The 17,352-nt window shown below is 52.1% G+C and overlaps 1 protein-coding gene and 1 long non-coding RNA gene across 7 annotated transcripts in view; one reads left to right on the forward strand and one right to left on the reverse strand.

The window, feature by feature from the left end:
- Positions 1-17,352, reverse strand: part of BANP (BTG3 associated nuclear protein) — a 113,534-nt gene that overhangs the window by 76,234 nt on the left and 19,948 nt on the right. For 5 of the 6 annotated variants that reach the window (XM_086688726.1, XM_025920475.2, XM_086688727.1 and 2 more), the window contains exons 2-4: positions 10,091-10,229; positions 5,346-5,437; positions 3,759-3,958 (exon numbers count right to left, since the gene is read on the reverse strand). In XM_086688726.1, coding sequence (XP_086544852.1) covers positions 3,759-3,958; positions 5,346-5,437; positions 10,091-10,160 — 362 coding nt within the window. In that variant the 5' untranslated portion in view covers positions 10,161-10,229. Of the gene's footprint in view, positions 1-3,758; positions 3,959-5,345; positions 5,438-10,090; positions 10,230-10,615; positions 10,871-17,352 lie in introns of those variants that run through there. The other variant, XM_086688725.1, reaches the window with a different exon arrangement.
- Positions 5,402-6,062, forward strand: LOC147573293 (uncharacterized). Its single transcript, XR_015244592.1, has 2 exons — positions 5,402-5,512; positions 5,857-6,062. It is a non-coding gene; the product is annotated as an uncharacterized LOC147573293 (long non-coding RNA).

Consider the following 17,352-nt stretch of genomic DNA (forward strand, 5'->3'; position numbering starts at 1 on the left):
AGCTTTAGAGGTAAAGCCTCAAGTCGCTACACCTAGAACCACAATTAAGCAAAATCCAAATTTATGGTGCACTTCCAAGAAAGAAAAGCACCTACCTGCAGCAACTCGAGTGTTCTTTTCCCCAAGAAGAACACCGTCATTGGATGAAACCTATCCAAACACCCTCACCAACAGTTTCATTACAACGGTTAAGCTTGAGCATCAAAGAAAAAGGTTTTCTTTCATTTCTTTTTCTTGGACTCATTTAAAGAATCTCATTCAGGCGTACAATCTGAAAATCTGGATCCTAAGTCGCCACCTGGAGCTGGCAGCGCTCTGCCGCCTTCTGCCCCCCAGGGAGTAAAGAGAACAAGTAACTCTCAGAGCTAAGAGCACGGTCTCGAGAAAGAACCAGCAGATGAGCGGACGCATCTCAGAATGCAGACACCGACTTAGCTGTGCACCGCGGCTTCGGGCCAGCTCTGGGCCTCAGGCAGCCTCTCCAAATGGAAGGGCGAGCGGGGTTTCGGACGACGGCTTCTCACCCACCACCCGATTCCTCGTTAACTGAAAAGACATTTTAAGGGGCCCCCATCTGTCGGGTTCAATTACACTCAGACTTCCCCACGAATCATCCACGATATGGGCCTAAAAAATCTTAAATTAAAAGCATATGATTTACATCTAAAGTAATCCAGAACTCAAATGCTTCTAACTTATATTTTAAATATCTGAGGCCCAAAATAAATAATTGGTAAAAGTACTCTGTTACTCAGAACGTTAACCAATTTTTAATTTATTTTGGAGACTTTCCCTTTTCTACGTCCCACTCACTACTCGCATTTCATACGCACAATTCTCCTTTACTTACGGTTTACAAATTTGTAGCCTTCTAACTAAAATATACACTTTTTCCTCTGATCTACTGTAATTAAATTCTTCTCCCTTACTTCTCCCCAAAATTTCCTGTCAGCAGCTTTCAACTGTTGTCTTAATTCTTTAAAAATCATTCATATACATATGAATTAAGGCCACGCTTAAGAGAAAACAGAAAAAGGACTGTTCCTTTCTTACTCTCACACCAGTTTCTACACGTAACTGTTTTACGAAAAACATTCACAAACCTTGTGTCAAGACACAGTAAGTGCGCTCTCCGGCGGGTTGATTTTATGTTACCGGTACAATTACTCAAAGCCAGAAAACCTACCTGATTTGGTTTAGCCAGATCATATATCTGACTCGGTATCAGAAAGCTTTCCTTTTAATTTACCGCTTGTCAATACACACACAGAAAACCACAGCAGCTTTACCACCTGTCTTGGGGCAGAGGGAAGCACGGTGGGATTTCCACCCAGGGAGGCTGCCCATGGTGTCTCCCCGCCAGCCCCGCGATGGAGAAAACGCTGAAGAAAGCTGGAGAAGCTGGTGGCTCCCTGCCGCCTGGAAATGCCTTCATCCAAGTGAGCCCCTCCGCCTTCGGACAACCCAAAGCCCAACGGGACACGGCACACCGGCCCGGAGGCCCAAATCCAAAGGAAGGGGTGCCACCCTGTCTCCCAGCCCCCACCCCACAGCTTCATGGTTAGGACCGCAGGAGACGGAAATGGAGCCCGTAAAGGCAGGCCCAGGTCACCTCCGTCTTGTCTTGTTTTTGAAGACGAAGAAACTGGAAACGGACAAATTAATACCAGCACGTGACTTGACCCAGGTCACCGCGCGGCTTCAGACCAGGGCAGCCCGTGGCACGCAGAGGCCTGTTCTCCCAGTAACACACCCTGCTCCGGACACAAAACAAATCCCAAAACAAGCGGCTCGCAGGTCCAAACCGCAGCTGCAACAGCACCCTTCAGACCCGGAACTCACCTGCCTGCCCCTGACGGAACCGTCACAAGGCATCAGCTGTGGAATCTCAACGGGCAGACTTCGTCGACACTTTCCCTGACTCGTCAAGATTACCTCTTCCAAACACAGGTAAGGAAGTCACACACGAAGGAGGACCACCCTCGGCACGGGCCGGCTGCTTGCTCACGAGTCATTCTCTTCTCGTGCCCGGGAGCAGCAGTTCCCACTGGAACTGCTAGGGGCAGGGTCTGAAATCCAGTGGGGCGTACTGGGTCATCACACTCACGAGACACCGCTGGCACTTCACGGGTATGGCCAAGGAGGTTAAGACATCCTTTGGCGCGTGAGACGCGCTCATCTAACAAAACATCTTCCTGCACAAACTTCCAATGTCCCTGACACTCAAGGAAAATCAGGATTCTAACAGCTCTCTGAGCCTAGCATCTGACTCTATTCTACGCTCCAACACAAAATGTTCTCGGGTAATTTTAACGTAACAAACTTTCCAGGAATTCAACTATCGTTCGAGTCTAGAAAAAATTCCATTTTGCTTTATTTGAAACTTCATCAAGAACGGCTCGTCATCTTGTAGGATTCCATCACCAACTAGTAGAGTTCCCAGTGTGTGCGGACTCACGCCACAGCCCTCCCCACCACCAGGACGCCACATACGACGTCTGGGGATCTGGCCTGCTCACTGCCCCCTCGTGCATCTCACCTAACCGTTCACTTATGGAAATACGTGTTATCGTATTATACCCCACCGGCCTTTAATTTCTCCTTATGCTACAATTAAGACATTTTACTGGTTTTTCCAATATAAATGTTTTCTTCACATCACATTTTGGGATAAGAGGGTATCACAAAAAAACTGCTCTGAAAACAGGCACTGGTTCTGCCAGGGTGGAGCCCCACGGCCTACAGAGATGAGGGTCCACGAGTGTCTGCTGGAGGAAACCCACGCGGGATCTGGTAGGACACCTGCAAACACAGGTCGAAAGCCTGTCTCCGAGCAACACCACGGATGAGCCCACCTTCCCTAGGGACAGAGATCAGGCGTGGGCCACGCGGCATTCCAGACACATGAGGCACTAGCAATCACACCCACGCAGCAGCCGTCCCAGACAAACTGGGACAAGTGGCCACCTTGAAAGTGAAGCGTGTTCGTGAGCACTCCCAAACCAAACCAGGAACCCCCGGTCAACCCCACCTGCCCCTTATCACTGCTCCCATCCCCAGGGCACGTGGGCAGGGCAGAACCCAGCACACACTGGCAGCAAGGCGACAACAAGAGAGCCCTTAGCAAAAACGCTTCAAGTTCTCATCACCTACAAGGACAAATTCTGCCGCCACCACAAGTGTGACTTTCTTTGGAGCCCCCGTGGGAAAAGACGAGACGCCAAGGCTGATGGAAACTGATGCCCAGAGCCTGAGCTTTAGGTCACGCCAGGAACACCAGCATCTAACTGGGCACCCTGGACAGAGACAAAGGCCACAGACGGGGAGACATCTTTCCAGTCTAGGTGAATTCTTTATGAAGTTTCAACTCACACGGTATAAAACTACCACAGGCACCACTAGGTTAGACCGTGAGTGTTTTTAGAAGACACGTAACTACCGATAGGAAGGAAAGTGCAGGATGCTCCAGGAACACTTACAAGCACTGGCATCTGAGAACCAGCCACATGGGACACAGTAAAGGGAAGAAAGGTACACCTTCCAAGATCTGGTGGGCTGGCTGCAGAGGACACGCGACAGGCTGGTTCGTGCCCGGGAGCCGACTCAGAGGCACTCAGACTGCACGTCACACGTGTGCTTTCCTCTCGCTACACCCGGGGCCAGGGAACCGAGGAGGGGACGCCGGCGTGTGCCCAACTCCCGCCACGGGGCCAGGCGGGCCGGCGGGCTGGCGAGGGGGCCCCGCGCTCTGCTCTTACCATCGCACTTTGTTGCACGTCTGGGTCGCGCCGAGGGGGGAGCCGGCCACCATGGGGACTTGGATGGGGCTGTGCTGCTTGTTCGTGACCAGGTCCAGCTTCTCCTCTAACGACTTACAAGTGGCCTCCAGAGCTTGCAGCTTGGCCTCGATGCTATCCAACCGTAAGCAGATTGTCTGGTTAATGGAGTACAGGAATGACTGCAAGCGGAAAAGAGAAGACCCTCAGAAGGGACGCCGAGAACCGTAAGCAGCCACGTCCCCGGACGCCGACCCTGGTCGCATCTGTTCGGGGAGAACCACCCCGCAGCGCCTCCGTGGGGGCCCCATTCCCCAGGGCGTGCTTTCCGGGGCCGTCCCCGTGCGCCCAGGGTCCCAGCTCTGCGACAGCGCGCACGCGGTCTTCGGGACGCTGCCCTGCTGGCCCGAGTCGCCCACCGGGCAAGCGGCACACAGCAAGCGGACGGCCTGCCGGTGCCGGCCGGGCGCTTCCGAACAGCAAGCCCGCCACCCAGTGGCCGGCAAGCGGCCTGCGCGTGCAGGGCTGCGGGCTCAAGTCCCACCTGCCTCCCTGGGCCATGGAGCTTCCCTCAAATTCGCTTCCCGCCAGGGGCGCTCCTCAGGGCAGGGGGGGGGGGGGGGGGCGGCTGGCCCGCAACCAGTGCACTGCCTGCTGCGGGGGGGGGGGCTCGAGAAACCACCGCCGGACAGAACAGGAAGCGGTGTCCATCTCTTCTCCCTCCGTTCCTGACTTTGACTTGGGAGAGTAACAGACACCTGCGAAAGACGGGCGCGGAACCAGGAGACGGGGACCAGGGACCAGGCTACGGGGACAGACCAGGGTGGGCACAGGGCTGTGGGAACAAGAGACCCGGGCGGGCACGGGGCTGAGGGGACCGGGGGGACCAAGAATGGGGACGAGGCGGGCTCTAATGGGGAGAGGCAGACATCCTCAGTCCCTGCGCAACTGAGCTCGTCTTCTCAAGGACCTAGGCGCTTCTGAAACTGCCTGCGCGGGGAGGCGGGGAGCGAGGGGAGCCACGGGATGAACACAGTCCGCACGCGTCCACGCAACCCGCTTCGTGGAGCGGTCACTGTGCCGACACACCTCCTCACCAGAGCGGCCACTGGCAGGGAAGGCCCACCTGCACCCCCCCCCCCCCGAGGACACTCCCGCGGGGACCGGGTGCGAGGACAGCACGCGAGGGCAGCGAAAGGACCGTGAGCGAACAGCGCGGGACAGCTGGGAGGGGGCAGCGCGTGAGGGCAGCGTGAGAACGGCGCGTGACGGCAGCACGTAACAAGAGGGAGGGGCAGCGCGTGACGGCAGCACGTGACCACAGGGAGCGGGCGGCGCGTCTCACTCGCGCTGCGCCGCCGCACGCAGCCGCGGCCCTGCGGAGCCCACGGTGCCACAGCGGCACAGGTGGGGCCCAGCGTGGGGTGGGGACGGCGTGGCGCGGGGCGCGTGCTGTCGGAGGGCGCGGAGCGGACACGGAGCGGCGAGGCGGCACGCACTCCACGCGGCAGGCGCGCCCCCAGCAGGCGGGCAGGTGGAGGAGGGACCGGGGAGGCGCCGCACTCTCACCTTGATGGAGGGGTCCTGGCAGTTGATCTCCAGGCGCTGGCGCTTCAGGGCCGGCTCGTCGTCGTCGGTCACCACATGGTTCTCTAGGACCACTGAAAACCAACAGCGGGGACAGAAGACACACTTGAACGTGAACGGCCGGACGGGGCCGCGTCGATACTAAGCTAGTAAGCAGTCGGGCCGCCTTTCCGGTAATGGAGAAATAACGCAAGCCCTTTCTCATTGTCCTTGTTTCATGTAAACTTAACATTCTCAAACAGAAAACAGGAGCTCCCCTTAATCTCAAAAAAAAAAGTGCAACACCAGACAAAGGAGTTCCCTTATAGGCCACCAACTTGACCTAACACCAAAACGACAGACTTCCCACTTAGCGCTTGCTCCGTTGAGCTGCCCTGTTGGAACGTCAGCAGGAGAAAACCTAAGTAACACACGTTTCTCTCCAGCGTCCAAGTCCTGTCTGTTGGCCACCTCACTGGAAAACCAAAACCGCTCTTATTCTCCCTTTCCGTAGGTGTTTACTCCTCAAAACCGTCTCAGCCCCGGCGCGCGGGGAGACCGCCTCAGCTCTCCCTGCGCCAGCCACCCGCCCTGTCCGCACCTCCCAACTCCCCCTCCCAGCTCCTCCGCACTCTGGGCCGGCCCGGGTGTGCTCCCCACCGCCTTCCTATCGTCCAGCATCCGCCGCAAAAACAACAGTAAAGGTAACACAAAATCCCACACCAAAACTGCCACAATCACATCGTCCCTGCAAAGGCACTTCTCTCTACCCCTGCTCCTCGGCCCCAGACCTAGTCAATCTAATCTGTAAGCGGGACACACTCACAAACGTAGACAGAATTTCAGATTCGATGTTTGTTTTCCACATGATATGGTGAGGGCTTTTCCATTTTGCCCCGGTATTTCCTCCTTCTCATCTTGCCAAAGTCACCAACCTTCACGGCCTAGTATATTTCCCCTCCCCCGTCCCGTGTGGTCACACGTGGACACAAACAGGTACACAGAGTGGGGCTGCCACGGGCTTACCAACAGATTCGTCTGCGTTTTTCCTCTGCACTTAGCAACGGAACGTGGACAACCCTCCTGGCTAGTGGCTTCAATTACTTTTTAAGGGCAATATCAGAAGTATTACCAGTGCGTGAGGATACACAGGTGCGTGTGTAGAACACCGTACGTATACATGCACACACCAAGACAGGTTACCACGGCACTTGTGGGAATAAACCGTAGCACGCAAACACTTCGGGGTATCATCTGTCCGCCTTTCAAGTGCACCCCACATTCTAGTTGAGCACCCCACATTCTGGATGGACTCGCCACGACAGGCATCATCGTCCGCCTTGCTCAGATGGTGCTGTCTGACCACATCCCTGCTCCTCCCCCAACCATCCCAGAACCACCCACCGCCCAGCCATCTCTACTCCGGGAAATCCGTCCCCCTTCCCTGCAGCCCCGGGCAGATGCTGGAACTCACACCGGCTCATGCCGTGATACCAGCCATGGCGCGGTGTCTACCCCCCGGGCGGGTGCCTCCCCGCCCTTTACCCACAGAGCTATGCACAGATGTGGGCAAAGCACATCCTGCTGGCATGTGATTCCTCACCTGCTAAGGGACAGCTGGGGCAAGCACGGGGAAAGCCAGGTGCCCTGCCCCCACCTCAAAGCATTGACGCTTCGACAGGTTGTACAGACTAAGGTTCCAAATAAGATCTCGATTTTTTTTAAAGCGTCAATGCCTTTAAGCCCATACCTACTAGATGACTCATCTCAGAACCCCAAAACTTGGAGACGCTGAATAGTCCTATGGCTCAAACGTGAACCTTTCATGGGTCCAAGGCAAGAGCCGTAAACTGATTTCCTAGAGGTAAATTATCCAGAGCTGTACCTTGCAGACCCTTATAGCCAAGGTCAACAATAACAGAAAGCATCTTGCTTACCAAAGGGCTTTGCATCCTGCGCTGTGGATCCTGTGGAGGGAATGCCTCAGCCACCTCCATAGAAATGGGTGAGGATGGATTCTCATTCAATTAAGTAAAAATAGGAAAAATCCATGCTTGCAAGTGTTTGTGGTTAGCAAAACACGGGTTCTCAAAACCCGAGTCTATTTACTCCCACTGGTGGGTGAAAACTGGTAGGTGAATCGTATCAGGACTGGAAGACAGATCCTGGCAACCGTTATTCTAATCCTTTTAATTTGCTGAACAGAAAGCAAGTCCAGTGAGGTTAAGTGACTTGTCCAGGGCCACACGGCTGGTTCCTGTAACTACAGAAGAGTCCGTGCCCCACAGCAGCGTCAAGTACCTCAAGGCTTTAAGCAAAGGGGCAGACGTGTAAAAGGCAGTGCACCCGCGGCAGATGACAGAGGTGAGCGTGCCAGGATCCTAGCAGTGACCTTCTATGGACGTGGGGCTACAAGTTTACTTTCCTTCGTCCTTTGCTACATTTGCACACCTTGCTTGCGCTGCCTTTTAGAATTCTGCTCGCAGTACTCTTAGATAGAAGAACTCCGTGTTCATTACAGCCGTGACTAACAACTGGAAGGGCAGGCCTAAAGAAGGCTGCGGTCTCGGTCCATGCTAGACGGGCACAGTGAGTGTAGCCATGGCCGGGGGCGGGGGGGGGGGGGGGGGGGCGGCAGCGAGGGGACATGAAAAGTAGAGGAACCTAAACATCTTTGTTTTCATACATGCCAATAAGCAGCTCTTCTGCTAGGATTTACTTCTCCTTGCCTAACTACTTGTAAATTTCCCAAAGTTCGTATTTTATGGATGAGGGAAAAAGATCATCTCAGTCTTAAGCCCACTCTAGAGGCAAACACGTATATGCAGCATGGTATTTGCTGGGTGTGTGCAAGTCCTTTTGGACCAGAGATTGGAAGCTTTCTGCCTACTGAGGCCTCAGAGAGCCCCGTACACAGTGGTCTCAAGAAACAGTAAACTATAGTTCCCAGTTATTTAAGGAACAGAGACGGGATAAAACCAAGCTTAGAAATGGTTTCTCTGAGCCTTCTCTGAACTATAATCTACAGAGAAACAATTTATTTAGGAAGGAAACTCTCTGGAAGTTTAACAGTTCTAAAAAGGTTTAAAAGTTATGTAATAGGAACATTTTTCTTTGGTAACATTGCAATGTGTGTTTTCTAAAGAAACTGTCATTCACCTACCAAAACATGAAGACATTTTTAAAAGTGTTCTACAGTGATAGTGCTTCTGTTTTTCTTAGCTCAGTGGCATCTAAGGTGTGGTGCTAATGAGGCCAAGGTTCCAAGTTCCAGCTCTCAACAAACAGACTAACTTTCACAGACAAAACTGTGGTCACACAGCTGCACTCACAGACCGTAACTTTGTTCAGTGACCTGCCAGGCTCTTGATCTCGCCAGCCAACAGGTGACAGTGGTTCTTACAAACAAATCAGAAGCAAACTAAGAGGAAAAGCACAGCATCCCTCAAAAGAGGACCTCTATTTCTTTGTGACTGCTCAAGTGATTCTAAAATCATTTACACTACTCTCTCCCTTCCAGAGCAAAGCTAAGTTCCAAATGAAGTTTTTTCAATTAACATATCAAACAGATCACAAAAGATAGACGTCTTCCTACTTCTTATGAGATTTCTGAAAATTCTCTTTTCTGTGGGGAAAAAAAAAGTCAGCCTTTCAATTCTATTATTCCAAAAAGAATAACCAGGCAACTAAAACACTCAGTGATTGTATCGTATGCACTTCTCATTTCAAACTTTAAAAAAAAAAAAAAAAAAAAAAAGAGGGGGAGGAATTTACTAAGAAATCTTCTAAAACAAATGTGTACACAAAGCTTTTCATAGATGAAATTCCTAAAATGTAGGCTTTCTTTTATACACAGTCTGCTCAAACAAATATTTAAAGTTTCAAAGTAGATGTGTGCTTTTAACATCATTAAGAAAAATTACCAGCCTTAAACAAAAACACAGAAAAAAAGTCATTCTCACACACAGTCAATGACAGAATAACTGAATAAAACATTACTGCGACGGGCGCCTGGGTGGCTCAGTCGTGAAGCGTCTGACTGGCTGAGGCCACGATCTCATGGTTTGCGTATGAGGTCAAGCCCGTGTCGGGCTCTGTGCTCACAGCTCAGAACCTGGAGCCTGCTTGGGATCCTGTCTCCCTCTCACTCTGACCACCCCCAACTCTCTCAAAAATAAACGTTAAAGAGAAAAAACCCACTACTGGAAATGTGATTATTAATCATGCAAATAAACCAGTTGAGTGTTTAAAAAAAAATTATTAAAAAAAAAAGTGAAAACTTTTCCGGGAAATCTGTTAGCGTCGTATCAAAAGTTTGAACATACACAGCAGTTCTACTTCTGGGAACTTACCCTACAAACACATCTGCGAAGATACACAGGCAAGGGTCCTGACTACCAGGGTGTGGTGCAGACAAGGTCAGTGGCGTCTACGGGGAAGAGGCCCATCGGTCGGGGCACACGCGAAGCAGACCTGTGCGCTCCCGCCAAGCATGGTTTCCAAGGCACACTACAGTCCGGGGGGAAGATGTGGAACCAAGGGTCACGGGACCACCGTGGGCAGGGGAGGAAGGTGGCTTCCCCCTGGGATGGACGGCCACGGGGCCGACGTTCCGGCTCCCCGTGGTTAGCGCGTGCATTGCCTTTGCTCTTGCTTTACTTTTCAAAGGAAAGAAAACTTCTGGAAGTGCTTCTGGACTTCTGAGGGACAGAGAGAATAAGAATGTGAGCTGCCCCCCAGCTCCCTACCTGGGTGACCAGGACTCAGGTCTTCCACGGCAATCTGCACCACGTCCGCCAGATCCTGTTCTGACATCATCCAGAGCGAGAGGAGGGTGGCCGGCGAGTGGGCAGGAGTCAGACTCACGCAGGACTGCGTCTCTGCCACCTACAGAAGTGAGACAGGGACAGGGAGATCACACGGTGACCTGTGACGTGAGGCCGACCGCCAGCCTCGTGGCTCCCAGATCACATCCGGTGCCGTGCTGTTTGATACAGGCCGCTCCTCGCTTCAGACCAGCAAAAGGTAGTGCTCTCGGAGAAGCGAGCGGCAGTTCAGAAACCCTGCTCATCCTCACCGCCAGACCGGCCCTGCCCCACAGCCTCCCGCTTCCTGCTTCCTCGGTCCACTCCGCGCACCGGCCTCCCGTGACGGCCTGAGCACTGACCGTGCCGTCCGCCGGCCCGGAGTCTCAGCGGCCCCCGCCCGGCCGGCCCATCCTGCCACACACGCCGCACCGCCCGGTACCACGCTGCCCTGCCTCCCGCTTTTACCTGAACGGGCCCTTCTACCCAGGGCTGTTGCTCCCATACTCCGTTTCTGCGGCTCGAGGCACCATTCCGCTAAGCGCCTCTGCTTTGCTTTCCTTTGGCTTCCAGAGCAGACCCAAAGCACCGCCCTGCTACCATGGCCTGGGAGCACCATCGTCCTTTCCCCCAAGCGCCCTCACGGGCAGGGGTTTGAACTGTCATCCCTGAGCCAAAAACCATGTCTGGAACAGTCAGTTACTTTCTTCTTGCCCCTGAAACACTCTGATTAGGCCAAGAGAGACCTTCGTGTCAGATATGGTCTATCAACACACGGATCTAAACATACTACGTAAAAATGGGACATCCTGGAGAAGTCAGGAATCAACGTCACTGTGATATTTTATCTTACGTGTTTCGTTTTAATTATTTGTGGTAAATGTTTATAAAATAGATCATGTATTGATCTTTCCCCAACTAGACTATGCCCTCAACTCTACAGCTGTGTTCCTTTTGGCACTAAGTGCTCCCAGCCCCCAGTCAACACTCCTGTGGGGCAGGAGGAGTCAAATTAAAGTTTTCAGATCACCCGCTTTCAGCTACGGGTCTAGCGACAACTCCTGTTAACGAATAAGTTCCAAGAGGCATAAAGTTCTAAATTCTCACATCCTGTGAATAGAGTGGCTCCTCTTCCCCTTCTTCCAGATTTAAATTCTACATAATTTCTTAGAGAAAACAATTATAAAAAGGAGAAACCAATCTCCTGCCTTAAATCTCCCTTTTCTTTTTTCTTTTGGTGAGTGCAGGGGGTAGGGACAGTATGGGGGTGGGGACGGGCAGAGCAGAGAGAGAGAGAGAGAGGGAGAGAGAGAATCCCAAGCAGGCTCCAAGCTGAGTGCAGAGCCTGATTCGGGACTTGATCTCACGAGCCGCGAGATCATGACCTGAGCAGAAGTCAAGAGTCAGATGCTTCACCAACTGAGCCGCCCAGGCGCCCCTTAAATCTTCCCTTATGGAGTATGTGCAACATTTCTATGTAAATGCATGATCAAATGTATAACCGGTAAACTTGCAAAGGTGCTTCTATTCCCAGTTGATACACCTGACTCAACAGAGAACAAGGTGTCTATGCACCAAAGGAGAAACTGATGACAAGCGCCAGGGAGGGAAAAAGAGGCCTCAAGGTACTGTGACAGAACCCTTTAAGAGTCCAACTATGAAAAGACAGCAGTGACGAAGATTTTTAATCTTTCCACGTCCCGCCATAAAAACACACGAGCAAGTAGGATAGCAAAACCAAAATCCAGGCCCGTGTCTATAACAAGATTGAGTGATGAGGTATTCCTAATGAACCCCAAAATACCAGCAAGTGGGGACAAATCACTGACAGCTACAGGATCGCCATGGTGGGAGCAGGTACAAAGCAGGAAGCAGAGAGAAGCAATGGGACAGGGTGACAACAGCAGCTGAAACCAGGCGGTGAGCACAGTCCAATGGCGGACAGCCGCAAAAGGCTTTGCGGGAGCTTCTAGAAGGCCTAGACAGTCTGGGCCCCATGAACTCTCAAGGCTAACTACCCAAAGCTCCCTTCTAGGCTAAATACCCTAGAGAGAAACAACTGGAAATAGAATACCAAATGTACAGGACAGAGAAAATAGAGACTGAGAGAAATGGAAGTCTGGTTGAAGATGAGAGAGAAAGGTGTACCCGGCTGGCTAAATCAGTGGTACGTGCTCTGAGTAGTGAGTCCGAGCCCCATGTTGGGTACAGAACTAACTTAAAGAAAGTGGGAGAAAAAAAACAGAGCCAGGAGAGCTCAGAAAATGAGTTACTGTGTCTTTTAAAACTTTCTAACATCAATAGAATGTAGAGCCTAGAACACGGAAATTAGAGATAACTATTCTAAATCCTGCCTCCCTTCTAAATATCGAGGCAAATTAATTCCACATGAAAATGAACAACAGAAAATACTGAAGTCCAATCTCATGCAAAGATTATATGTTTTAAAAGAGACTAAAGAAAAAAAAAATTTTTTTTAAAAATAAAAGAGACTAAAGGAGCACTTGGGTGGCTCGGTCAGTTAAGCTCAGGTCATGATCTCACGGTTCGTGGGTTCAGGCCCCGCGTCAGGCTCCGTGCTGACAGCTCGGAGCCTGGAACCTGCTTCGGATTCTGTGTCTCCCTCTCTCTCTGCCCCTCTCCCACTCACACTCTGTGTGTCTCTCTCAAAAATAAACATTAAAAACATTTTTTTAATAAAAAAATAGAAAAAGAGACTAAAGAGGAAAATAATAGCACTACAGACCATGAAAGCATGCATAAAGCCATGTCCTTGAAAGAGATGAAACCCAACCCTAGTATTCCAAAACAAGCTGAACTACACAGAGGGAGCGGGTTATCGTTAGCCATTAAGCCAGCATTACACATGTGCAGAAGTGAGGGGACAGGACGCAGGAGGGAAGTGAGAAGGCGCCCAGGAGCACATAAACACGGTAAACTGTGCCTTAAGAAATATGAAATGAGGAAAAGGGGGCAAATTGGAAGAATGAGAACGAAATGAAGGAAGAGTTCAAGAATGAGGAGCACAGATGACGGGCAGAGAAGGCCCCGTGGACGTGGAGAGCAAGGCTCTAATGACGAAAACCAAAGCAAAGTCCAAGAAAACAGAGCACTCAAAAGTGTGAATCAAGAAAACTCTTCGGAAGGGGGAAAGTTTAAAACTACTTATGAAAAAGACACACCACAAACCTCGGTGCGGGAGCGGGGGGACGAATCAATCCCAAGACACGTGCTAATAAAAATTAAAAAAAAAATTCCTTTACACATCCAGGCAAAAACACCAGGTGACTTAAAATGGGCAAAAACGGATGATCAAATACAACAGAAAAAAGTAGATTAACATGTCTAAGATACTCAAAGAAAGAAATGTGAGCCAAGAATTTTATATCCAGACAGAATGACTTTCAAGTGTGAAGGCAGCAAACATTTATCACCCGCTAGCTCTCAGAGAAGGGCGTTCCCATCAACCCTTCCTGAAAAAGCTGCTAGAAAACAAAGCTCAGAAAACTCAAGTCACTTGAGGAGACAACACGCACACTGGTTGGGGGTGAGCACTGTGTGTTTACAAGCAGAACTAAGACTAAGTGAAGAATATAAAGGAGAGAGCACCGTCCACAATGGCTACACGCTGTGTGACACACATACGACTGTTCACAATGGGGAAAAACATTGGGAGAACATACACAGAAAAAGGCCGACGATCTCCCATGACCACGTTGAGTGGGAGCACTGGCGTTCCCTTCTGAGAACGTTCGTGTGCGGATGAGTACTTCTGGGACAGTCCAGGTCGATCATTCTTCGTGTCCTTGAGAATCAGGACAAGCAGACCTGTGCCAAGATCTACGTACCCAAAAACCCAAAACAAAACAACACAACCAAGGCGTGGTTCTAGAGGCAAAAGGGTGGACGCAGCCTACACGTACACCAACAGGGAGTTACAACAGGGCCCACGAGGCCACACGACGGGACGCCAAGTGGCTGTGTGAAAGAGCCAGGCAGGTGTCTCCCAGAAACCACGCCCAAGATACAGAATTATATGAATATAAGCGGGGCAGAAAGCGTATGGCATGCTTTTTTTTAAAAAGAAATATGCTAAATACGCAGAGACTATTTGCACAGATGATTCCTGGGACATAAGAGGGAGAGAAAATTATTTTCCCTTTTCACTCTCTTATAATATTTGCATTTTTATCCTGCTCATGTGTCACCTTCTCAGAAATAAAACTGGTCAGCTAAACACATGGGCGTAAACTGCTGGGGAAATCCTCAATTCCAGCGTCCATCCCAGAGCGCGCTGCCTGGGCACTGGAGCGCGTGTCCCTCCCTGGGAGCGGGGGTCGCACGCACGGCAACCGCTCCGAGGAGGCGCCACGGCGAACCCGGTGGACCCAGGAGGGCCCGTCAGGCCTGACGCGGGGTAGAGAACAGATGTCTGCTGACTCCGTGTCCTCCAAAGATGACCCCTAAGTACAGATTCACTGGCAGTCAGTCTGAAGATCGGGGCTACTCAGGCCGTAAACTTGGTCGTCTTCTGTCCAAATTAAGAGCCCAAGCAAAGATTATTAAAGGGTACAGTGAGCTGTTTCCTGAAGGCAGTGGTCCTCGGGGACAAAATACCACCCAATCAACCTTTGACCTGTTGGATTTAAAATGTTTTGGGGTCACAGATTGCTTTCAAAATGTAAACAAAACAAAACAAAACAAAACAAAAAACTGTAGACCCTTTTCCAGGAAAAAAGCACGACAGACAAAATTCTGCCAAGTTTCAGAGCTTCACAAACACCAGGAAGGGCTGCCTATCTCAGCCGCCCTTCTCCTGATGCTCAGTGCAGGAACCCGAATTTACTGGGCCACGCGGCCGCCAGACCGCTCCCCCCACCAGCCGCTCCTGCAGCCTAGTGACCAGGCCTGGCCGAGGGGGTGTACGTGCAGATGCGGGCAGCGGCCACGACACCTCGTTGAGGACACCTGGCGTGTGGCCACAGCCATCCTGTTTTCCTGCTGCTGGACTACAGGGATGAGGACGGGACAGAAGGAACCAGAACAGCGGAGCAAAGGACAAGACGGACGCTGCCACATGTCCCTGGACTGCCGGCCTCAGACTTCCTTATCAGAAAGGAAAATAACCAACCACCTGCTCTGAAACAGCGTATTCTGGGATCTGTAATGCGCAGCCAGGCTTGACCTAAGTGTTGCGCACCGAAGCCGTTCGCGACGGCCCTGGGCTCAGAGGCTCCAGGTTAAACTAGCTGTCTCATAAAGGGCTAATGGAAAGTTTTCAAACGCCCAGTTCAAGCTTTTTCCTGGCCTCTAACAGTTCCGCGAGCAGCTGAGGAAAATACTCCAAACTCTCCATAAAATCCTGCATCCCAACGTCTTCCAAATGAGGACACCACACGTTATCCAAGTTGTTTACTCAAAATGGTTCTGTTGCCAGGACAGAGTCACTTAAAATTCTGCTAACAGGGAAGGTTTGAATAGAAAAAACTAGGGCAAGAAGCCCAAGAAAACTGGAACAGAGCGATACATGCGGTTGCCATTTTGGCAAATTAAATTTACCATTTCTCAGAAGTCCTGGAGACAGTCCAGTCTTAACATAATAAAGCAGCTGGACTGAGATTAATGTACAACAATGTCTCTGATGGCAACGACTAGTCAGAACCTTAGCGAGCCCATGAAGACAGCGTCTTCCCTGGGGCACAGGAAGGAGAACCCGCCGACCACGATCAACGACCTAAGCGCCTGAACTTCGGGGAACGAGAAAAGAAGTGACGGCAGGCCGTCCGTCCCGTCAACCGCTGCACTTGTTAACGGGAATGACACTGCTTCAATCACACGGACCAAAATGGAAAGATCCCCAGAACACAACACCAACGGAAAGGAATATAAGAGTAAAATCGCCCGACAGCATGTATACGATCCCAGTTCGGCTTTCTAACAAGTGCGCGCTCGCGTGCGTGTGTGTGTGTGTGTGTGTGTGCGCGCGCGCGTGTGTGGTCACATGTCTGTGTGTGTAATGCACACGAGAGGCCTGGAGTGATCACGGTGGACCTGCTGGTACCCGTGAGGGAGGGAGGGTGTAGATGACACTGGCTCCCTTCATCCTCTGTCCTTCCCGAGGGCAGAGCTTTCCGTAGGCACGTTATGACGATCACCGTGAAATGCTTTCTCTACGACAGAACAGTACGTGGCCAAGGCCCACGGCATCAAATCCCAACAAACACGAGGGAGCCGCCTCAGCCTGCAGGGAAGCGGCATCGGGGATGGTCCTCGCCATCCTTTCTCCTCTCCCTTCCAAGTCCCGCCCCTCCTCCCCTGGGCTCGGCGGGCCACCTCGCCACCTCCCCCAGGGCTTCCCTGTGGCTCTGTGGGCACCCCCCCCCCCCACGCCGTGCCCTCCTCACAGCCCCTCAACAACAGCTCTGGGCTCACTCCCAGAGCTACTCCCCACCCCCCCATCTCCGTTGCTCTGCTCCCCTCCAGAGCACAGCCCCCCAAGTTGCTGCCTAGACTTGCTGTCTTCATCCCCTCTAGAACCCAGACCAGCGGTCCCCTCTCCCCCCCCCCCCCCCGCCCCCCAGCCAACCACCCAGGTGGGTCCTGTGCTCCTCGCCTGCAGCACCTGCACGGGCTCTGTCCCGCCTCCTCCACGCGCCTCCTGGCCTTCCCTTCCCTCTGTGGAGGTCGGCGTCAGAGGGAATGCCCGGCTGGGGGCAAGGCCTTTCTCAGTCCTTCTGGAACACCATCTGCATGCTGATGGCGCAGGCTCACCCTTCAGCTCAGACCTCTCAGGTGAACTCCAGACCCACGAAGCAAACAGCCTCCCGACACCACCCCTGGGAGTCCAGTCTCGATTTCGACGTGCCCAAACCGCACTAGACCGCCACCCCACAACCGCCCTGCTCCTCCCAGACCTTCCCTGTCAAAACCTCCAGTCCTCGGTTCTTGTCCCTCTTAGAGCCACTCTGTGGGCAAGTGTCTGGCTTCCTGCGCGCTGGCCTCGTCACCTCACATCTGGATTTGTGTGCTGGCCTCTGCGTGGGTCTCCCCGCTCCGTCTTTGCCCCGTAACTGTTCCCAATACCCAGTGAAAAAGCTACTTGGACCGCGTGAAAACACATGTCAAACAATGCCCCTTACCTGTTCAAAGCCCACCAAAGCCTTCCTGCCAACTCAAGTGCTTGCTGGAGTGCCAGCCAGCACCCT

The sequence above is a fragment of the Puma concolor genome, chromosome E2, assembly GCF_028749965.1.
Source record: "Puma concolor isolate L17-30 chromosome E2, mPumCon1.1.hap2, whole genome shotgun sequence".
In the NCBI taxonomy this organism is placed as follows: domain Eukaryota; kingdom Metazoa; phylum Chordata; class Mammalia; order Carnivora; family Felidae; genus Puma; species Puma concolor.